This window comes from Myxine glutinosa, chromosome 10, assembly GCF_964187855.1.
Source record: "Myxine glutinosa chromosome 10, kmMyxGlut1.1, whole genome shotgun sequence".
NCBI lineage: Eukaryota > Metazoa > Chordata > Myxini > Myxiniformes > Myxinidae > Myxine > Myxine glutinosa.
Genome location: NC_136270.1, coordinates 102,090,933 through 102,115,375, shown reverse-complemented (window position 1 = coordinate 102,115,375; position 24,443 = coordinate 102,090,933). Strand labels below are relative to the sequence as shown.

The 24,443-nt window shown below is 43.3% G+C and overlaps 1 protein-coding gene across 1 annotated transcript in view; it reads left to right on the top strand.

Annotated features, from left to right (window-relative positions):
- The window catches only part of LOC137433891 (serine/threonine-protein kinase tousled-like 2), a gene marked incomplete in the record, with an annotated part of 278,139 nt that overhangs the window by 173,970 nt on the left and 79,726 nt on the right, over positions 1-24,443 (top strand). Inside the window, 6 exon segments of the mRNA XM_078785945.1 lie at positions 6,249-6,385; positions 6,537-6,722; positions 9,628-9,694; positions 21,739-21,836; positions 22,565-22,646; positions 23,261-23,352. Coding sequence (XP_078642071.1) covers positions 6,249-6,385; positions 6,537-6,722; positions 9,628-9,694; positions 21,739-21,836; positions 22,565-22,646; positions 23,261-23,352 — 662 coding nt within the window.

The window sequence follows — 24,443 nt, the reverse complement described above, 5'->3', positions numbered from 1 at the left end:
CTCGACGGCGATCTTCCACACGACAGCCAACTCAACCGGGGCCAGGACTCTGCTCACAAGCCAACTCAGGATCGCACCAGGACTCTCTGAAGCTGTGAACTGCCAGGGCCCCAGGAGTGAACTCGTCTGAACTCGACTGGCTCTCAACTCAACTCGACTCAGGAATGGAACTCGACTCTCTCAGTCCTCCTGCTCAACTCAACACCAACTCGTGACTCGAACTGCTCGAAACGGCGTCCGGCCCCCGTTAATATATCTGGCCGGTCACATCAGCATTGGCGCACTATCCTGCCAATCAGAGCCTCCACCGACTCGCCGGCTCGTCAAGGGGCACGCCCACTGCGCCACTCTCGCTCCCGTCCCCTATTCCTTGGTCACAGCACGTGCTATGCGAGGCGGGTAGGCCTCTCGGAGGTGCAGATGATGGCGGTGTTCTGGCCTGATTTCTTCCTAAGTCATGTCAGGGGGGAAGGGCATCATTACTGTTGTACTAAGGGATCCTAACCAAGTGTCTATGTGGTCTGTAGTGCCATAAGGGACAAAGGTTTGATTACCAGGTGAGACATGCAAAGGCTCTACTCATTATTCCCTACACTAACTATCACTCGAATCTCCTGGGAGATTCACAATCATACACCTTAACCAACAAAACGCCTGCTCATGAAGAACTTATTACAGGTAGTGGTCCTTACCGCGACATCCCGAAGCATGGTACCTACTCAGATCTACTCTGCTCAACATATCACTACCCAAATTCATAACAATATATTATCTGCTATACACAGTAGAGTGATCACCTCTTTTTGTAACTTGGTATCGTTATTTTGACTTAAAAATGTAGTTGTGGTATTAGCGTTGGAATTGTAAAGGCATTAGACAGCATGCAATCTAAATGGAAAACCTGTTGTTTACTTGATATTGGGAAAAATAAATTGTATGGGTACCCATGCAGGAATGCCATTTTATTTGTTTAGCGTTTCACCTTTTTTAACAATAAAACCTTGTATATTGAATTTTAAGGCAAAGATATTGTTGACAATACGATTTTGGCAATGCATACTTTCTGTAAACAAGTCGAGCTGCCACAAAAATATTGAAATTTTTGCAATAATGCTGCAATGGCAGTGTGATATTGTAGTTACTGGATTTGCAATTCATTAGCTCTTACACGAGCTTCGATGTTGTATCTCGCGAGATCACGGCGAGGTCACGTCTTTTCGAAGCTGGTCCATGCGCTCACGCTTTCGAAGCTAAGTGATATTTCTCAATTGTGTTTTTGTCGAGACTGTATCTATCTTTCAGTTTATGTACCTATAGCGTATCTTTTGGAAAATTTTCGGTGCTAATTTTTCGTACATGTATACACAATCGTCGGTTAATGCGTATCGAGTATTCTGCGGCCTAGTACTCGTAGGCTTCGGCTACCGTACCGTCTCCGACCTTGTGGTTTTGTTTTTCTCTCAGCAATTCGTCGAATGCGCTGAAATTATTTTCGTTCTCTGTTTCGTCCCAGTCGTTCACCCCATACCTCCTTGTTTAATATCTCTACTCACAAAAAAAAAAAAAACCCCAAAAAAATATTTCCTTCCCAGGTCTTATTCGTTTATTTGTTGTTCTTTTTGTTCGTTCGTTCGCGATCACGCGATCACGTGGTTAGAAATGTATAATCTCTCCCCTGAACAACTATTTTCTCTCATATATTATAACACCCTTTTCTTCTTTTCCTACAAAAGGATGCTTTCGTCTTGCTCACCAAATCTATTCATTCCAAAAAATATATATAATACCATCTCTTACAGTTCCTCCTTTCTACATTCCCTAAACTATCCAGAACTCCATCCCTCCTCCAGTGTCCTCAAACGTATTTTTGACTCGAAGGTCTCAAACTCATTTTGCAAAAAATGTTCGTTTCCCATGAATCGTACACTTTTCAAAATCCAATCTCACCCCTCCCCTCCAAATCCTCCCCATCACCCATCCCTTTCAAATCTCCCCCCTTGCCCCTTCCCTCCCCTCCCTCCTAAACTCCCCCCACACCCCTCCCCTCCGAGACTCTCCCTCGCTCCTCCCCTCCTAGACTCCCCTCTCACCCCTCCTCCTCAAAGCATCCTCCCTGCTTCTTCCCCCTTACAACTTTCACCTTCATCTCCCCCAACCTTCTGCCTCGCTCTTCCCCCTCCTCAAATAACACCTCACTGTGCCTCACCCAATCTCCATCAAACCTTTTGTCCGCCCCATTCTTCCCTTTCTCCAAGCTATTCTGAAATCTCTGAAAATCTCTGACACCTTCAACAGCTCTCCCTACCTCTTCCTCCTCTTCCACATCTTACCCTACCCCTCCCCCCCCCCCCCTGTTCTGGACCCGATGCTCCCCCTTCCTCTTCATTAACGGTATGGTCCTCAAACATCCGGGGCCTTCGCTCAAACTTGACTGACCTCTCCATACAGGTTGCTTCTGACAAACCAGATGTGATCTGCTTAACAGAAACTTTCCTCCTTCATGATGTCTCTGATGCCTTGGTATCTCTCCCAGGTTACTCCCTCCTCCGGTATGATAGACCTGAGCCTCGTCCTGGAGGTGGGGTTGCTATCTTTATAAAAAACTCTCTTCCTCACTCGCCCTCCACTGCCCTCTCTCCACCTCACCCCCAGGAATACCTTTGGCTACGGCTTCCCCTTCGCTCCCACCTTTTGTTCATATGTGTGTTGTACCGTCCACCAAACAGCGATGACTCCATCTACATCTCACTGTCTGATAATATGGACCAACTTCTATCTACCCATCCCAACTCTCTCTTCCTCATATGTGGTGATTTCAATTGTCACCATGCCAGTTGGCTGGGTGTGGGTACCTCTCTCACCAGCCATGGCTCTTCAGCAAAGGACTTCTGCGACTCACTGGGACTGACACAATCTGTCAATTTCCCGACCCGGATCTCAGTCAACGGAGCATCTTCTCTTCTGGATTTGGTTATGACAAACTTCCCTGAAAATGTCTGCTGCTCTTCTTCTGCTCCAATCGACTCATCTGATCATGTGCTTGTCAAAGTGGACATCTCTCTGACCATTCTCAGAGAGCCTCCTCAGCGTCGACGAGTCTGGCATTTCACTCAGGCCAACTGGCACGGTCTTCAAGCAGCCATCAATCATCTGGACTGGTCTCCCATCTCTACCGCCTCTGACATCAACTCATCCTGGGAATTCTTTCAAAGTAAATTGCTCTCTCTCATGCACAGATTTATCCCATCTCGTCTTCAGTTGTCATACCCTTCCTCCCGTCCATGGTACACGGAATCTTGTGGTTAGGCTGTTGCCCTGAAACAACTTGCTTTCGTCTCCTGGAAAGCAAATCCAACGGAAGGAAATCTCATTTCCTTTCACTAAGCCCGAAACAAGTGTGTGTCCACCCTCAGGAGAGCCAGGAAACAATATATCACCGTTCTCAAGACCAAACTCTCTTATCTGTCTCCCTCTTCCAAATCCTGGTGGCGTCTGGTCAAATCTGTTTCTGGTGTTTGTTCCCACTCCATCCCCTCCCTCACCTCAAACGGCTTAACGGCTGACTCCGCACGTGAAAAAGCTGAATGCCTCAACTCTGTGTTTGCCTCTAAATCTTGTGTCCCAAACCCATCCCTCTCTGTACCCACCGTACCCAGTCATACCCAGCTGCTCCTGGACTCTGTGTCCTTTCCTCCTGACAAGGTGGAAAAGTTTCTGTCAACCCTCTACTCGGATTCTGCAACTGGACCTGACGGCATCAGCCCACGGGTCCTAAAATCATGTTCTTCTGCTCTTTCACTCCCTCTTTCTGTTCTCTTCACCCTCTCTTTTGCTCAAGGTCATCTGCCATCTGTTTGGAAATCGGCCAACATCACCGCTTTGCACAAAAAAGGTGCAAAAACAGATCCCAGCAACTACAGACCAATCGGCCTTCTCCCAATTATCAGCAAAGTCATGGAATCCATCATTGCTTCAGATATGAAATCTTTCCTCTTCTCCAATGGCTTGATCTCTGATCATCAATTTGGTTTCAGACCTGGTCACTCTACTCTGGACATGCTGCTTCTGCTTTCTCAACAATGGATGGAGGTCCTCAATGCCAAACAGGAAATTAGAGCTGTCTCCCTTGACATTTCACGTGCCTTCGATACGGTCTGGCACCCTGCTCTGCTCACCAAACTCTCCTCCTTTGGTATCCATGGAAATCTCCACGCATGGCTGGCGGACTTCCTCTATGGTCGTAGTCAACTTGTGGCCCTGAATGGGTTTCTCTCATCTCCTCTTCCTGTTCAGGCTGGAGTTCCCCAAGGTAGTGTTCTGGGCCCTGTGCTTTTTCTGGTCTTCATCAATGATCTCTCTGACTCTCTTGAAAATCCTCTCTATCTCTTTGCTGACGACTCTACTCTCTGTCGCTCCATTCCTCATCCCTCAGATCGGCAGTCTGCAGCCTCCTCACTCTCTGCAGACCTGGACAAAATCACAGACTGGGCAAACAAATGGAACATGTCTTTCAATCATGATAAATCTCACACTCTTACGATGTCTCTCCGAAAAGACCGACTGGAAAACCCTCCCATCCACTTTCTGAATAATCCTCTCCAAGAAGTTCTGTCACTCAAGCTTTTGGGTCTCACTATTTGCCATGATCTTTCCTGGGAAAACCACATTTCAAATCTGGCCTCCAAAGCCAGTCGCCGACTGGGCATCCTCCATCGTGCGAAGTCCTTCCTTGGCACACCTGAGCTCCTCACCACATACAAGGCTTTCATCCGCAGCTCTATGGAATACTGCTCTCCCCTCTGGTCTGGTGCTCCTGCCTCACACCTAGCCCGTCTTCACGCTGTTGAAACCAAAGCGTTCAGAATCATTGGAATCTCCCGCGATGAAGCTAACTCCAAGGGCCTTTCACTCACTCACCGCAGGCAGGTTGGTGGTCTTTCCGTCTTCTACCGACTCCTCTCTGGCCTTGCCCCCCCAGCCCTCTCTGGGCTCTGTCCCCCAAATATTCCTACAGGTCGCACAATATCTGCCTGCAACCCTCTTATGGTTAAACTGCCAAAATCAAGACTTTCTGTTCACCTTCACTCCTTCATTCCTCTTTTCTCCCGCCTCTGGAACAAACTCCCTCACTCTCTTCAATCCCACTGCACCCTCCAGGTCTTTAAAACAGCTGTTCACCACCATCTCTTATCCTCCCCCATCCAAAACCTTGATCTTTTCTACCCCCGCTAATTTCGGTACCCTTGTGTTTTATACCTCTCCCCCCCGCCCTCCCCCTCCCATGCCTCCTGCCCCCAAGCCCTCTCCCTCCCACACTTCTCCCTGCTCTCAAATGTTGTGGTTGTGTGCTTCCCCTTCTCTCCCCATCTTGTCTTCCGCTCCCTCTTTTTGTGTGTTTTGTTTGTCTGGTTGATTTGTTTGTGAAATAAATGTTAGCTCTTTCACGAGCCTCGATTCAGTATACAAAAAAAATAAAAATAAAAAATAAAAAAAATCCAAAATAAAAACCAAACCAGGAAAAAAAAAACTCGCAGCTTCGAATAGCCCATAACCTGAGCTCTTCTACTAAAAATGGTAACCATCAGGCTCAGTGGTGTAATGGTTGGAGCATTAGCTCTGAATCTGGGAGGTTGGTGTTTCAAATTGTGTCCGTGTCATGTCATACCAAAGGTATTAAAAATTGTCCGTGCTGCTTACTTCATTGACGTTCAGATTTAAAAAGAATGAGTACGGACAATCTCCATAGGTTGGCATCCCTAGGGAGGAAATAATTCCTCCTTAGGAAATGTCCCGCTGAGTGTGGTGAGAAATGCAGCACCATTGTTGTGACGTTGCTGGTACCCAGAGTGTCCTAGGAAGTAACATCACTTCCCCTAAGCTCAGTGACTATTTTTTCTCATCTAACCATCCTGTATTGTGTATCATGTATTCGTCTGCATGTCCATGTGTGTGAGATGTGTGTCTGGCAGTTCCAGTAGGAGCCTTCGATCCTGAAAAAAGAACAACACATCAGTGTGATTCTTGCCACCTCCAAAAATGTAAAATTGTCGATGAACCCTGGAAGTGACGGCACTTTCCCAAAGCTCAGTAGCTGTGATTGATTGTCTCATCTATCTGTCCTGTGTTGTATAGCATGTATTCGGCTGTGGATCCATGTGCATGAGATGTGTGTGTGGCAGCTCCATTAAAAGCCTTAGATTTTGTTAAAAATAAAATCACATAAGTAATGATCTCTCTTCGCTTGTTAGTCGGACCAGGAGAAGCTGGCATGTCGAGAGAAGAGCATGCAGGACCGTCTCCGTCTTGGCCACTTTGTGACTGTTCGCCATGGGGCGACATTCACCGAGCAATGGACAGATGGCTTCGCATTTCAGAATCTTATCAAGTGTGTTCATCCTTGCTGACAACAGAGAAATACATTAAGATGCGCTCTATTTGTAGTTGGTGCATTCTCTTACGTTTATCTGTCACTAGTCGTTTTTTAAAACTCCCTACCCCCCTTGCTTCATTCTTATATGATGTATGGTCCTCTACAGACAGCAGGAATGGATCAACCAGCAGCGAGAGGACATTGAACGTCAGAGGAAGCTTCTTGTGAAGCGGAAACCGCCTACAGCCGGCCATGCCATGAGCCCTGGCCCTGCACCTGAGGCCAAGGTGCGCAAAACGAAAGCCGTAAATGGTTCTGAGGAGGGTTTCCTCAAACCCCAGGCTCCACAGCTGTAAGTAGCCACACACGACATGATTCACAAGACCCCATACTTCAGAAAAAATACATTACATTTTTTACATTTAATAAATGGATATACTTGTGGAAAAAAACCAACGAAAAAACAAACAAACTGGAAGATGACCTCTTGGAATATGGAAAGATAAAATCAAGGTTTGCAGAAGCAAGTTGGAGGAGACTTACCGAAGAGAGATGTTTGTGAAGGAGTCGTAGGGAAGCTTTCATCCAGCAGTAGATTGACAAATGCTCTTTTTTATATACATTAATACATGCATGCATGCATACATTGTTACTTGTATGGGGAAGAGTAAGTATCCTGGTGATGTCTGTGTTGTTGGCAGGGCAGGGCTTTTTAGTCATACATATGAGGCCATGTGTAGATCATTTCGACCTGCAGCCCTGTCCTGTAAGATTGAGATAACCCCTCTCCCCCACCACCCCTCTTATATGATTACAATCCTTTCCTTCCCCCCCCCCCCCCCCCCCCCCCAATTCATTCAAATTTCGCTCTTCCAATTCCCTGCCGAGAAACTGGTGGAAACTGCATAACCCAGCATGGAATTGGAAGAGATTGCTGCATTTGTGCAGGAACATGAGAGAGAGAGAGAGAGAGAAAGAGAAAGAGAAAGAGAAAGAGAGAAATGCACACACATGGAGAGAGAGACGCACTCACACACGCAGGGAGACACACACAATCAATACATACAAAATTCATCAATTTATAGCAGAAGGAATAGCTGGGCAAGTCAGTTCACCACCAGAATGGGGAGAGAGAGACACAGACACACAGATGTGCGCTCACACATACAGAGGGAGAGACACACAGGGAGACACAGACAGATAATTTTTGCCACCCATTGCTGGGCGCCTATGGTGGTCAGGCTGGCAGTAACCCTTCCTACCCCCACCAGTTATATCAAGTTATTATGTTTCCCACTGAAGGTGGATGGAGGTTATGTTTTCACCTCTGTCTGTCTGTTTGTCTGTGAGCAGGATATCTCAAAAGGTTATTCATAGATTTGGACGTGATGTGTGACAAGGACATCACGTCACCAAGATTTTGGTGACTATCCGATTCCAGGTCTGGATATGAGAATTTTAAAAATGATTCTTCACCATTGAGAGATGTGGCCAAAAACATATTTTGATATCTCAAAAAAGTTGTGAACGAGTTGTGACAAAACTAGGTGAATAAGTTGGTGAGGTGACAAGAACAAGCAGATATTTTGTTTCAGGTTTGGATCCAGATCCGACCTATTAGTGGGATACAAAACCTAAACTGTTCATCCTGGCTGGGGTATGCACTCTACTGAGTGCCGTTCAAGTTTTCCATCTGCCCCAGTTGAGTTCATTTTAGAATTTGCAATCCTGATTATCCATAACCATCCTCTGTTGTCATAATTACCCTCACCAGAGGAGAGGGTATTGCATTTGAGTCTGTTTGTTACTTGCTGGAAAAGATTCCGGCAAGTATGTTGATCGGTTGGTTTATCTGTTTGTCTGTCTGTGCGCAGCACTACGTCTACATTGTTGCACGTAGATTCGCCAAACTTTACACACATTGAATAGACTGACTTGCCCTGGAATAGACTGTGCCAAATTTTTAACTCTCGGCCTAAGGCCTCCATTATGATGTCATAATTTGATAATTCGACAAGTACAAAACTTCATCCTATCAAGATGCAATTTCTTGAGCGTCATGTCGGCATAAACTGGTGGAGGAAAAAAATTAATGATGACGTCATCAGTCACGTGGTTCGGCCGCCATCTTGGAAAAACGGAAAAACCTTGCACCTCTATATCTCCTAAAGTGCTGAATAGAAAAAATTGAGACGTGGCTCATTGTAAATAACTCTCCATGGGGAATAAAATATGTTAATGATGATGTCATAGGTACCTCCATTATGACATAATAATTCAACAAGTACAAAACTTCATCCGATCAAGATGAAATTTCTTGAGCATAATCTCGGAATAAATTAGTTTAGAAAACAAATAATGATGACGTCATCGATCACGTGGTTCGGCCGCCATATTTGTCCAAAATGGCCAATAAAAAAAGTATATTCCAGCAAGTCCTCGGTCTCTGACCGATTTTTCATGTTTGTTTGTCCTCACAGAATAAATATGATTTTCTCTGCAACCGTTGGTCCGATTGACAGGAAATTTTCACCATGGGTGCAACTCCACCTGTAGAATTTAAAAAAAATAATTATGACGTCATAGATCACGTGGTGTGGCCGCCATCTTGGAAAAACCGAAAAACTTTGCACCTCTTTATCTCTGAAAGCGCTGAATAGAAAAAATTGAGACATGGCTCATTATAAAGAACTCTCCATGAGGAATAAAATATGTTAATGATGATGGCATAGGTGCCTCCATTATGACGTCATAATTCGAAAAGTACAAAACTTCATCTGATCAAGATGAAATTTCTTGAGCATAATTGAGGAATAAATTAGTTTAGAAAAAAAAAAAATGACGTCATCGGTCACGTGGTTTGGCCGCCATATTTGTTTTAACACAAAAGCCTTAAAAACCATTCAAAATACATCCTGGCGAGGGTTTGCAATCTCTGATTGCTCTTTCTTGTTCTTATTGTTTTGTCCCCTCATTTTGAAATATAGTTTTGTGTAATTTATTTTATATGCTTTATTGTATTATTTTATTTGTCATCATTTTTTTTTTACTATTAAACTGTTTGGTAAATCTTTTGAGTGGAGCTGTTTATTCTTCCTGTCATTGAGCCGATAATAACAGCAGGTATGAGGTGACCATTGAAAAAAAAAACAACTTCCGTTTCCTACTCGTTTAATTTTGGCAAATCACCGCTTTGGTTAGTTGGTACAGGACTTTACTTGTAAATAAAATTTTCATGTTGCCTCTTGCCTTTTCAGATTGACCATAGCCGAATATCATGAACAGGAAGAGATCTTCAAACTTCGGCTGGGACATCTCAAAAAAGTAAGATTATTTTGACACTTTAACGCAGTTTGTTTGCTCAATTTCTTGCAATCATTACCCGCGCCAGAGGGGAGGGTATTGCATTTGAGTCCGTTTGTTTGTTACTCGCAAAATCGAAGATTTTTCAAGTATATTGGTCGGTTGTGTTTGTGGTTCTGTGTGTCTGTCTGTTTGTTACTTGGCAAATTTTTTTTATTTTTATTTTGCCAAGTATGTTGATCACTCGTGTGTGTGTGTGTGTGTGTGTGCGTGCGTGCATGTGCGTCCACTCACTTATACTTGCCTACAGGTCACAATTTGAAACCGATCTTCACGAAACTTCACCAAATGGTAAAGTTCGTGGTCCGACAAAATCCTATATATTTGAGGTCAAAAGGTCAACATAGGCCAAAGGTCAACCTAAAAATTTCTAAAATCCTCAATTTTAATCCGATTGACTTGAAATTTGAATAGGATTTACATATCGGCTAACGGAATTCAACCACTAACTATTTTTGAGATCAGCGTAGGCCAAAAGGTCAACATAGGCCAAAGGTCAACCACTTTTTCACATTTCTAAAATCCTCAATTTTCATCTAATTGACTTGAAATTTGAATAGGATTTACATATCAGCTTACTGAATTCAACCACCAACTATTTTTGAGATCAGCGTCGGCCAAAGGTCAACCACTTTTTTTGAATTTCTAAAATCCTCAATTTTCATCCATTTGACTTGAAATTTGAATAGGATTTACACCAGCTAACTGAATTCAACCACCAACTATTTTGAGATCAGCATAGGCCAAAAGGTCAACATAGGCCAAAGGTCAACCACTTGGTCAAATGTCTAAAATCCTCAATTTTCATCCGATTGACTTGAAATTTGAAAAGGATTTACATATCGGCTAACTGAATTCAACCAACTATTTTTGAGATCAGCATAAGCCAAAAGGTCAACATAGGCCAACGGTCAACAACAATTATTTCAAATTTCTAAAATCCTCAATTTTGATTCGATTGACTTGGAATTTTAATGTGATTTTCATATTGGCTAACTGAATTCAACCACCAACAATTTTTGAGATCAGTGTAGGCCAAAAGGTCAACATAGGCCAAAGGTCAACCACTTTTTTTCAAATTTCTAAAATCCTTAATTTTCATCCGATTGACTTAAACTTTGAAGACGATTTGCATGTCAGGTCACTGAATTCAACCACTAATTGTTTTTGAGGTCAAAAGGATGCTCTCCTGAGTGCCATTCTACTTTGTTCTGTTTTTCCAAGTGTCGCTCTGAGTGAGTGTTCATTTGTTACTTGCAAAATCGAAGATTTTTCAAGTATAATTGGTACGTTGCGTTTGTGGTTCTGTCTGCTTGTCTGTCTGTCTGTTTGTTTGTCACCAGCCTACAGGTCACAATTCTAAACCGATCGTCACGAAACTTCACCAAATGGTAGAGTTGGTCATAAGCAAGAAGCCTATTGTTTTTGGGGTCAAAAGGTCAACATAGGCCAAAGGTCACAAACTTTGCCAAATTTCTAAAATCCTCAATTTTAATCTGATTACCTTGAAATTTGAAGAAGACTTGCATATCTCGTCACTGAATTCAACCACCAAGTATTTTTGAGGCCAACATAGGCCGGATTTCTAAAATCCTCAAATTTTCATCCATTTGACTTGAAATTTGAAGAGGACTTGCACATCTGGTCACTGAATTCAACCACCAAGTAGTTTTTGAGGTCAAAATAGGCCGAATTTCGAAAATCCTCAATTTTCATCCGATTGGAAATTTGAAGAGCATTTGCATATCTGGTCACTGAATTCAACCACAAATTATATTTTAGATGAACATAGGCCGAAAGGTCAACATCGGCCAAATTTCTAAAATCTTCAATTTTCATCCGATTGACTGGAAATGTGAAGAGCATTTGCACATCTGGTCACTGAATTCAACCACCAAGTAGTTTTTGAGGTCAACATAGGCCAAAAGGTCAACATAGGCCGAATTTCGAAAATCCTCAATTTTCATCCGATTGGAAATTTGAAGAGCATTTGCATATCTGGTCACTGAATTCAACCACAAATTATATTTTAGATGAACATAGACCGAAAGGTCAACATCGGCCAAATTTCTAAAATCTTCAATTTTCATCCGATTGACTGGAAATTTGAAGAGCATTTGCATATCTGGTTACTGAATTCAACCACCAAGTAGTTTTTGAGGTCAACAAAGGTCAACATAGGTCTAATTTCTAAAATCATCAATTTTCATCCGATTGACTTGAAATTCTAAGAGGATTTGCATATATGGTCACTGAATTCAACCACCAGCTATTTTTGAGGTCAACATTGGCCAAAAGGTCAACATAGGTCAAGTTTCAAAAATCCTCAATTTTCATCCGATTGACTTAAAAATTGAACAGCATTTGCACATTGAGTCACTAAATAGGGAAACTAACTATTTTTGAGGTCAAAAGGTCAAAGGTCAACTCAAGGTCAACCTTCCAAAATCATCGTTTTTCATCTGAAAAATCGTCACTTTTCATCCTGTTGACCCAAGCTTTGATCAAGATAGTCAGTTTTATATCTTGATGAAATGGACAATTTGCTGCATCAATGGAAAACTTTTTTGGGGAGGGGGGGGGGGTGGATTTTGCAAGTATCGTGCTCTGCATGAGGTCTTCTTGTTTGTTTTTCACCGGCTTACAGGTCACAATTCTAAACCGATCGTCACAAAACTTCACCAAGCCGTATAGGCTGTCCCACTTGAGAAGCCTATTGATTTTGAGGTCAAAGGTCATCTGGAGGTCAAATTTCTAAAATCACCATTTTTAATCCGATTGACTTGAAAATTGAATAGCATTTATATATTGTTACTAAATTGGGAAATGAACTATTTTTGAGGTCAAAAGGTCAAAGGTCAACTCAAGGTCAAATTTTCAAAATCAATTTTCATCTGAAAAGCCGTCAATTTTCAACCGATTGACTTGGGAATTGAACAGCATTTGCATATTGTCACTGAATTGGGAAACCAACGATTTTTGAGGTCAAAATGTCAAAGGTCAACTCAAGGTCAAACTTCTGAAATAATCATTTTTCATCTGAAAAATCGTCACTTTTCATCCTGTTGCCCCAAGCTTTGATCAAGATCGTCAATTTTATATCTTGATGAAATGGACAATTTGTTGTATCAATGGAAAACTTTGGGTGGATTTTGTATCGTGCTCCACATGACATCTTCTTGTTTGTTTGTCTGTCTGTCTGTCTGTTTCTTTGTTTGTCCGCACAGAATAAATATGATTTTCTCTGCAACCGTTGGTCCGATTGACAGGAAATTTTCACCATAGGTGCACCTCCACCTGTATAATTTTTTAATGATAATTATGATGACATAGATTACGTTGTTCGGCCGTCATCTTGGAAAAACCAAAAAGCTTTGCACCTTTATATCTCCGAAAGTGCTGAATAGAAAAAATTGAGACATGGCTCATTGTGAAAAAACTCCATTGGGAATAAAATATGTTAATGATGATGTCATATGTTCCTCCATTATGACATCATAATTCGACAAGTACAAAACTTTATCCAATCAAGATGAAATTTATTGAGCGTCATGTAGGCATAAATTATGGCCTCTAAAGGTGGTTCATGTCGGCATAAATTATTGCCTCTAAAGCTGGTTCATGTCGGCATAAATTGGTGGAGAGAAAAAATTATGATGTCATCAGTCACGTGGTTCGGCCGACATCCTGGAAAAAACGAAAAAAATTGCACCTCTATATCTCCGAAAGCGCTGCATATAAATTTTTTTGACATGGCTCATTGAAAATAACTCTCCATGTGGAATAACATCTGGTAATGATGTCATAGGTGCCTCCATTATGATGTCATAATTTGACAAGTACAAAACTTCATCCGATCAAGATGAAATTTATTGAGCATAATCTAGAGATAAATTGGTGGAGAAAAAAATAATAATGATGATGTCATTGGTCACTTGGTTTGGCCGCCATATTTGTTTTAACACAAAAGCCTTAAAAACCACTGAAAACACATCCTGGTGAGGGTCTGCAATCTCTGATTGTTCTTTCTTGTTTATAATGTTCTCGCCTCACTCATTCTATTATTCTTGTTAGCTCTCATCTATGCTAAAATTTAGTGGACAATCGTTTTATTTTATTTTTTAGCCCTAAAAGATGATTGACAAAACATGGTTTGGTAATTCAGATTTATTTAATTATTAGTCCCCTACCGGTTTCACCTGAGGAGACTATATGTTTGCACTCAGTCTGTCTGTCTGTCCATCGCACCTGTGGTTTTCCAGACTTTTCCCCGATTACCCTTTAATATATTCAACTGAAACTTGGTACATGGCTTTATGTTACAAGATTGAGTTACATATAAGTTACAGAACAAGATTGAGTTTTGGGGCATTTCATCAATTGTTTTTTAAATTTGTTTTGGCTTTACTGTGCAAAATTACGCAAAGTTATAGTTCGAGTGTTCTGTTTGTTTATAACAAACAGACTGTTGGATTTTGATCCCTTGTGTATGAGATATCCCTTGTGTATGAGATGAACATGCAGCATATTACATTATCTACATCCAAATTGCCGAACTGCTTGGACTATTACACCCATTGGCTGGTCATCTGGTCTAACTCAACTCCAATTAAAATCATGTGCCACCATGTCAGGAAGAGGCATTTCACTTGGCCTTGGGCTTGGCCTTGGCTCCAGTGCAATTGGAATGATCCCAGGTGGATAACCACAATGTATTACATATGCACATACGCAGTACGCATGTTTTGCTTAATGTGTGCACATCGGGTTATTTTTATTATTTCTCGTGACCGAATTCATTCGTGATTTGCATTATTATACACCACCCGACCAGTAGGGGGGGGGGGGGGGGGGACATGTATTGCAAAGCAATTATCATTGTGTGCGCTTTTTATAGTTTTTTTTTTTTTTGGGGGGATACAAGATCGAGGCTCGTGAAAGAGCAAACATTAATCACACAAAAAGTCAAACCGACACATAAAACACCAAATAAGGGGAGCGATAGACAAGATGGGGAGAGAGGGGGAAGGACACAAACACAACATTTGAGAGCAGGGACATCGAGAGAACTGTGGGAGGGAGAGGGCTTGGGGAGAGGTGGGAGAGGTATAAAACATATGGACACTGCAAGGACTTCCAGGAAAGAAGTTGGAATTTCGAAAAAGTGTATCTGGGGTGAATTAACGGGGCTAGTAAAGATCAAGGTTTTGGATGGGGGAAGATAAGAGATGGTGGTGAACAGCTGTTTTAAAGACATGGAGGGAGGAGTGGGATTGAAGAGGGTGGGGGAGTTTGTTCCAGAGGCGGGAGAAAAGAGGAATGAAGGAGTGAAGGTGAGCATCGAGTCTTGATTTTGGCAGTTTCACCAGAAGAGAGTTGCTGGCAGATCTTGTGTGACCTGAAGGAATATTTGGGGGACAGAGCACAGACAGAGCTGGGGCAGCAAGACCGAAGAGGAGTCGGTAGAAGACAGAAAGACCACCAACCTGGCTGTGGTGAGTGAGTGAAAGGCCCTCGGAGTTAGCTTAATCGCAGGAGATTCCAATGATTCTGAAAGCTTTGGCTTCAACAGCGTGAAGCCGAGCTAGGTGTGAGGCAGGAGCACCGGTCCAGAGGGGGGAACAGTATTCCATTGAGCTGCGGATGAAAGCCTTGTATGTGGTGAGGAGCTCAGGTGTGCCAAGGGAAGGACTTCGCACGACGGAGGATGCCCAGTCGGCGACTGGCTTTGGAGGCTAGCTTGGCAATGTGGTTTTCCCAAGAAAGATCATGGCAGATAGTGAGACCCAAAAGCTTGAGCGACAGAACTTCTTGGAGAGGATTGCTGGGAAAGTGGATGGGAGGGTTTTCCAGTCGGTCTTTTAGGAGAGACATAGTAAGAGTGTGAGATTTGTCAGGATTGAAAGACATGTTCCACTTGTTTGACCAGTCTGTGATTTTGTCCAGGTCTGCAGAGAGTGAGGAGGCTGCAAGCTGCCGATCTGAGGGATGAGGAATGGAGCGGCAGAGTAGAGTAGAGTAGAGTAGAGTTTAGAGTAGAGTAGAGTAGAGTAGAGTCATCAGCAAAGAGATAGAGAGGATTTTCCAGAGAGTCGGAGAGATCATTGATGAAGACCAGAAAAAGCACAGGGCCCAGAACACTACCTTGGGGAACTCCAGCCAGAACAGGAAGGGGCGATGAGAGAAATCCATTCAGGGCCACACGTTGACTACGACCAGAGAGGACGTCGGCAAGCCAAACGTGCAGATTTCCATGGATACCATAGGAGGAGAATTTGGTGAGCAGAGCTGGGTGCCAGACCATATCGAAGGCACGTGACATGTCGAGGGAGACAGCTCTGATTTCCTGTTTGGCATTGAGGACCTCCATCCATTATTGAGACAGCAGAAGCAACATGTCCAGAGTAGAATGACCTGATCTGAATCCAAATTGATGATCGGAGATCAAGCCATTGGAGAAGAGGAAGGATTTGATATCCGAAGCAATGATGGATTCCATGACTTTGCTGATAATTGGGAGAAAGCTGATTGGTCTGTAGTTGCAAGGATCTGTTTTTGCAACTTTTTGTGTAAAGCGGTAATGTTTGCTGATTTCCAAGATGCTGGCAGATGACCTTGAGCAAATGAGAGGGTGAAAAGAACAGAGAGAGGGTGAGATTGAGCCGCAGAGCAGGATTTCACGACCCGTGGGCTGATGCCGTCTGGTCCAGTTGCAGAATCAGAGTCGAGGTTTGACAAAAACTTCTCCACCTTGTCAGGAGAGAAGGAAACAGAGTCCAGGAGCAGTTGGGTTCGACTGGGTAAGGTGGGAACAGAGAGAGGTGGGTTTGGGACACAAGATTTTGAGGCAAACACAGAGTTGAGGCATTCGGCTTTGTCATGTGCGGTGTCAACTGTGCAGCCATTTGAGGTGAGGGAGGGGATGGAGGGGGAACAAACACCAGAAACGGATTTGACCAGACGCCACCAGGATTTGGAGGAAGGAGACAGGTTTGAGAGTTCATTCTTGAGTGTGGAAGGAACTGAGATTGCCTTCAATTGGATTTGCCTTCCAAGAGGCAAAGGCAAGTTGTTTCAGGGCAACTGCCTCACCACAAGATTCAGTGTACCATGGACAGGAGGAAGGGTAAGACAACTGAAGATGAGATTGGATAAATCTGTGCATGAGAGAGAGCAGTTTGCTTTGGAAGAATTCCCAGGAAGAATTGATGTCAGAGGCAGTAGAGATGGGAGACCAGTCCCGATGAGTCATTGCTGCTTGCAGCCCGTGCCAGTCGGCCTGAGTGAAATGCCAGACTCGTCGACACTGAGGAGGCTCTCTGAGAATGGCCAGAGAGATGCCCACTTTAACAAGCACATGATCAGAAGAACCGATTGGAGCAGAAGAAGAGCAGCAGACATTTGCAGGGAAGTTTGTCATAACCAAGTCTAGAAGAGAATATACTCATTGACTTGAAGACATTGACTGAGATCCGGGTCGGGAAATTGACAGATTGTGTCAGTCCCCATGAGTCACAAAAGTCCTTTGCTGAGGTGCCATGGCTGGTGAGAGAGGAACCCACACCCAGCCAGCTGGCATGATGACAGTTGAAGTCACCACATATGAGGAAGAGAGAGTTGGGATGAGTTGATAGAAGTTGGTTCATGTTGTCAGACAGCGACATGTAAATGGAGTCATCACTGTTTGGAGGACGGTACAGAACACATATGAACAAAAGGTGGGAGCGGAGAGGAAGCCGTAGCCAGAGGTACTCCTGGGGGTGGGGTGGAGAGAGGGCAGTGCAAGGACAGTGAGAAAGAGAGTTTTTGATAAAGATAGCAACTCCACCACCAGGACGAGGCTCAGGTCTATCATACTGGAGGAGGGAGTAACCAGGAAGAGATATTAAGGGATCAGAGACATCTTGAAGGAGGAAAGTTTCTGTTAAGTAGATCAAGTCTGGATTGTCAGAAGCGACCTGAATGGGAGAGATCAATCAGGTTTGAGCGAAGGCCTCGGATGTTTGAGGTCCATATCGTTAATGAGGAGAGAGCGGGAGCATCGGGTGCAGGAGAGGGGAGGGGTGGGGTAGGGGCAGATGAAGGATGGGCGGGGGAGTTAGGAAGAGCAGTTAATAGTGTGTCAGATATTACAGAAGAGTTACAAGAAAGGGAAGGATGAGGACGAAAGGTTTGATGGTGATGGTATGAGGCACAGTGAGGGGTTCTTTGAGGGGTGGCAGAGGAAAGTAGAAGGTTGGGGGAGGTGGAGGTATGAGATAGAAGGGAGATGAAGTCAGGAGGCAGGCAGCTTTGAGAAGAGGGTGGGAGGGGGGAGAATTGGAGAGGGATGGTAGGGGGCGAGATTTGAAGCGGAAGGTTTGGGGTGGGAGTTTTCAAGGGGATGGGTTAGGGGGGAGTTTAGGAGGGGAGGTGCAAGGGGGGAGTTTAGTAGGGGAGGGGCAAGGGGGATATTTGGAGGGAAGGGGCAAGGGGGGAGTTTAGAAAGTGGATGATTAATGAAAGACGAACATTTTAACAAATTGGGTTTATTGTGATTTTCAAGTTAGCGATCCGTTTAAGAACGATAGAGGAGGGGTGGAATGAATTTGAATTTAGAGCATGTCGTGATTTCGAATTATAAGAGATTGAATATTTTTTTGAAGTAGAATGAGTTGGAGAGGAAATTGAAAAGAGCCTTTTAAATAGGAAGAAAAACAGCCTGTTGTAATATACCACTGAATAAAACACTGCAGGGGAAAGTCTAAACATATTTAAACAGAACCGTGAATAACAATCTAATATTCACAAAAAAAAAAAAACAGGGAGAGGGAGCCTAGAGGGGCAATCATGAGTCACGTGAACAGGGCAAAAGATGTCGGCAAAAAGAACAGGGTAAAACAGATCTGGGGAATGGCGTGAAATGGGGGTGAAACACGTGGTCGAAGAACGAACGAACGAAAAGAACAAAGAAGGAAATGTTTTTGGTTATTTTTGTTGTATTTTTAGTTAAGATTTTAAACAAGGAAGTATGGGGTGAAAAGACTGGGAAAAAACTGAGAGAATGAGAGTAGCAGGACCACAATCGACCGCTGAGAGAAACAAAGCCTCCAGGTAGGAAGCTTAAAGAACAACAGCAAGGCTGCAATATTTTGCGGCACAAAATACTCGACCACTCTATACTCTATACAGGTATGAAAGATTAACACCGATAATCTTCCAAAGGATGCACTATGGTACACACACGTAAGATAAATACAGTTTCGACAAAAATACAATTGTGAACAATTACTTAATTTTGAGCGTGCGTGAAGGTCGGGACAGCTTCGTAAAAACCGTGACTTCCCCCGCAAGATCTCGTGGGATCGATTTTGTTTCCTCAGGGTGCGAGGCCTTGGCATCAAAAGAGGCACTGTGATTCTACAAATTTTAAGCGATCTATGTTTCCCATTTTAGAGCATCAGTGGAAACCTTACAGGCCAAAGACCTATCTCGATAACGTGGAGAATTAAAAATGGAAGCATGTTCCCTCCCTACTTTATTAACTCCGTTCTACACATGGCTCTCAGCAACGATGGCAGCTGCAGCCAATCACTCATCACCTGTTCATGCAGATATTGATGCTCATGGAAGAGCAGTATTACAGAAGGTCAGCAGATACAGAATGGGGCAAAGGGAAAATGGTTATTCAAGAGTATTCAGAGTTCTAAAATCCTGCTCTGCCACTCTGTCTCACCCTCTCTCTGTTCTCTTCGCCCTCTCTTTTGCTCAAAGTCATTTGCCATCAGCTTGGAAATCAGACCAACATTACTGCTTTACCCAAAAAAGGTGCAAAAACAGATCCTTGCAACTACAGACCAATCAGCCTTCTCCCAATTATCAGCAAAGTCATGGAATCCATCCTTGCTTCGGATATCAAATCTTTCCTCTTCTCCAATGGCTTGATCTCTGATCATCAATTTGGTTTCAGACCAGCTCACTCTGCTATGGACATTCTGCTTCTGCTGTCTCAACAATGGATGGAGGTCCTCAATGCCAAACAGGAAATTAGAGCTGTCTCGCTTGACATATCACGTACCTTCGATACGGTCTGGCACCCCGCTCTGCTCACCAAACTCTCCTCCGATGTGATCCATGGAAATCTCCACGCATGCCTTGCGGACTTCCTCTCTGGTCGTAGTCAACGTGTGGCTCTGAATGGGTTTCTCTCATCTCCCCTTCCTGTTCAAGCTGGAGTTCCTCAAGGCAGTGTTCTGGGCCTGGTGTTTTTTCTGGTCTTCATCAATGATCTCCCTGATTGTCTTGAAAATCCTCTCTATCTCTTTGCTGATGACTCCACACTCTGCCGCTCCATTCCTCATTTCTCAGATCGACAGTCTGCAGCCTCCTCACTCTGCAGACATGGACAAAATCACAGACTGGTCAAACAAGTGGAATATGTCTTTCAATCCTGACAAATCTCACACTCTTACTATGTCTCTCTGAAAAGGCCGACTGAACAACCCTCCCATCTACTTTCTGAACAATCCTCTCCAAGAAGTGCTGTCACTCAATCTTTTGGGTCTCACGATCTGCCATGATCTTTCCTGGGAAAACCACATTTCCAAGCTGGCCTCCAAAGCCAGTCGCCGACTGGGCATCCTCCGTCGTGCGAAGTCCATCCTTGGCACACCTGAGCTCCTCACCACATACAAGGCTTTCATCCACAGCTCAATGGAATACTGTTATCCCCTCTGGGCTGGTGCTCCTGCCTCACACCTAGCTCGTCTTCACGCTGTTGAAACCAAAGCGTTCAGAATCATTGGAATCTCCCGTGATGAAGCTAACTCCGAGGGCCTTTCACTACTCACCGCAGGCAGGTAGGTGGTCTTTCTGTCTTCTACCAACTCCTATCCGACCTAGCTCCCCCAGCTCTATCTGTGCTCTGTGCCCCCAAATATTCCTACAGGTCTCACAATATCTGCCAGTATCCCTGTTCTGGTGAAATTGCCAAAATCAAGACTCTCTGCTCACCTTCACTCCTTTATTCCTCTATACTCCCGCCTCTGGAACAAACTCCCTCACTCTCTTCAATCCCACTCCTCCCTCCAGGTCTTTAAAACAGCTGTTCACCACCATCTCTTATCTTCCCTCATCCAAAACCTTAATATCTTCTACCCCCGTTAATTCACCCCAAATCCACTTTTTTTTTTTTTTTGAAATACCGACTTTTTTCTTTCCTGGACATTCCAGCAGTGTCCACGTGTTTTATACTTCCCCCCCACCCCCTGCCTTCCCATGCCTCCTCCCCCAAGCTCTCTCCCTCCCACGGATCTTCCGTTGTCTCTGTTCTCTGCTGTTGTACTTGTGTGCTTCCCTCTCTCTCCCCATCTTGTCTCCCACTTCCTTTTTTGTATGTTTTGTGTGTCCGTTCGTTGTTGTTTTTTTGTGATTGTTGTTAGCTCTTACACGGGCCTCGATCTTGTATACAAAAAAAAAAAAACTTTGCAGGAGAGTTGAAACGGTCTCAGCAGTTGAGGATCAAAAGGATCATGCGGTGGCCATCATCATCAGACTTCAAATCCTGGAGAGACGTACTCAATATAACAGACTCGGGAAGACAATTCCACAGATGAGAAAGTGGGAGGTGAATTAGTGGAGTTGAGTGTCAAGTTTTGTCTTGCTGAGGGTAGAAAGAAAGAGACTTTGTAGAAAGCAAGCAACCTGAGGTGGCAGGGATTGTGCATGGAGGTCCATGACCTTGGACTCCTGTTGCAAGGTGCCAATATTATGGAATTCCTTTAACTCATAAAGCAAAGTGATCTGCAAAGACTTAAACTGTTGAAAAATAAAATAAAAGTCACCTTTTCTTTGGAAAAAAAAATAACCTGTATTTTAGCAAAACTATCATTTGTGCATTTTTTTTAGTTGTGCTTCTCTTTGCCCCCTATCTTTTTATTATTTTGTTGTGCCCTTTTATACCCAGAGTATGTTTATTGTTGAATCCACTGTAAGCAGCCAATATGTTTTTTATGTTCTGCATGCAGGAAGAGGCTGAGATACAGGCTGAGTTGGAGCGGTTGGAGCGAGTGAGGAATTTACATATCCGGGAACTGAAGCGAATTCACAATGAGGACAACTCACAGTGAGTTTCCTTCTTTTTTATTATTTATTAGCAGGGGTATTATCTGCCTTAGCGTGGTGTTGGCTTCGCGGTTAGAGTGCCAGCTTGGGATCCTAGGATCCTGAGTTAGAATCACGGTCGATCGTTGAATTAACGCCAGGGGGGTTGACTCATCCTGTCATCCTTCTGAGGTCGGCAAATTGAGTACCATCTTGCTGGGATGAATGTGCTGGTGTGTGCCCCGGTTTTGAATCGGTACACCGTATCCTTGCGTGTTGTAAGAGGCGACTAAAGGGTTGGCTTCAGGAAGGGCATCCGACCATAAAAACATTGCCTCAAAAATGGAACCATGATGATTGTCATGGGGCCCGCAAGGCTCACGCCCACTCTAGCAGGGAAAATGGCCTTTAAAAGGGTTTTTTTTTTGGTTTTTTTAGTGGTTCTATCAGATCGGTGTAGCTCAGGGAAAAATTGACAATTGACAATGAAAAGGAAATGAGGCAAAAAACATTTATTTCAAAACTTGCATTTTCCTAAAAACATACCATAGGGTAACACGTACATACACAAGCACTAATACTAAAAATGAAATAACTACTTCAAAGAACTTCTTTGAAAACATTGTTGTTGGTCTTGCCTTCTTGTGCAAATTGATGTAAATGTTTTTCATTGCCGACATGAGAGCATCCAACATAAAGCTGCCCATGAGAAAAGCAAAGAGTTGTTCAAATTTTTTCCCTGTCACACAGGTTCAAAGATCATCCCACGTTAAATGACCGGTACTTGTTGCTGCATCTGCTTGGCCGGGGAGGATTCAGTGAGGTGTACAAAGTGAGTGTGTTTGTGAGTGTTCAATGTTCTGTATGGAAAGTCGTGTGTGAGCAGTTGCTTGTGTATTTACATAAGTTTATGGTGTCTCACTCGTTTTCCTTTGTTCCTCTGTTCTTCTACCTCTGATGCCACGGTCTCTCTGGTTCTGTCCAGTCATGCGATTCATCCAGACCTTCAGAGATGCAGATCACTTATATTTCATGTCATCACCTGTACTGAGGATATATATTTCATGTCTAGTCTACCATCTGTTTTACTCTGTTATAACCTCTTACATCTGTACGTATACTTTACTCTACCATACTGTCCCCCGTTCCACAAAACCCAACGGGTCTCAATTCATAAATTCACCATTGTCAATATCTTACATTGCATGCTCTGTTATGTGTGTCTGCCACAAGCCTAAACATTGTATTAACAAAGTCAAAATTTGTGTCAGATTGAATGAATATCTTCTTGATGTTGCATACAGTTTCAAATTGTATATTTGCCGTGAATATCTGGTTGCTGCTATTATTTTTGTTGTTCTTTTGGAGGGGAATCTAGGAGTAGTGTTTGCCGGTTGTGCCAAACTTTCTTCCAGTTCAGCTATAAATGCCTTTGCCCATCCTCAGGCTTTTGACCTTCAAGAACAACGCTATGTGGCAGTGAAGATTCACCAGCTGAACAAGAACTGGAGAGATGAGAAGAAGGAGAATTACCACAAGTAAGATTATTGCTTTGACATATTAGTTGAATCTCAAAAAAGGGGATTTCAGTAAAGGACATGAGAAAAAAAAAATGTTTGCATTAATGATTATTTTGGTACAAGGGGAAGTTAAAAAAAAATTCTTACAAACTTTTGTTGCCAATGGCATGAGGAAACAACCAATATGCTGGGAAGAAAGTGTGACATCAGTGGGAAATGGCACATAAAATTGCTCACACCTCTGCTGAATTTTGCTTCGTGGCCTGGATAAGAATTTTTTTACGGCATAAACCCGTAGGGCAATGCCATCTGGAACAGCATTTGTCTGTCTGTCCGGTGTATGTATGTATATATGTATGAATGTATGTATGCATATATGTATACATATATATGTATGTATGTCCCTTCCACCGGTATTTTGCAGGTTTACTCTCTTTAAAATTCGTTTTCTCTGCAACCGTTGGTCCGATTGACCCAATTTTCACCATACGAGCGACCTCCTGTGGAATTTTTAAAATGATAATTATGCTGTCATGTGGTATGGGCGCCATCTTGGAAAAACCGAAAGGATTTGCACCTCTATATTTCCAAAACCGCTCCATGGAAAAAAAGAAAGGTGGTTCATTGTAAAGTAGGCTACTCCCCATGGGGAATAACATGTCATTGGTGATATCATATGTGCCTTTATTATGCCGTCATAAATTGACAAGTAGAATGCTTGATCCAATCAGTATGAAATTAATTGAGCGTGATCTCGGGATAAATTGGTCGAGAGAAAAAAATGATGACGTCATCGTTCACGTGGTTCAGCAGCCATATGTTTTACAGCATAGTCAGTAGGGCAATGCCGTCTGGAACAGTGTTTGTCTTTCCTTCTGGTGTATGCATGTATGTATGTATGTATGTATGTATGTATGTATGTATGTATGTATGTCTGTCTGTCTCTCTCAAACATCTACCAATCAGAGCTGAGGATCTGGTCACATGACTTGGGGACAGCAGATCCATGCCCGGCAATACTATTGGTAGACTATTGTTGTTGGTTTTCTTTCCTCTTCAGTTCTTCAGACCTGTGAGACTCGAGTCGCAGTCTATTTTCTTTATGCTCA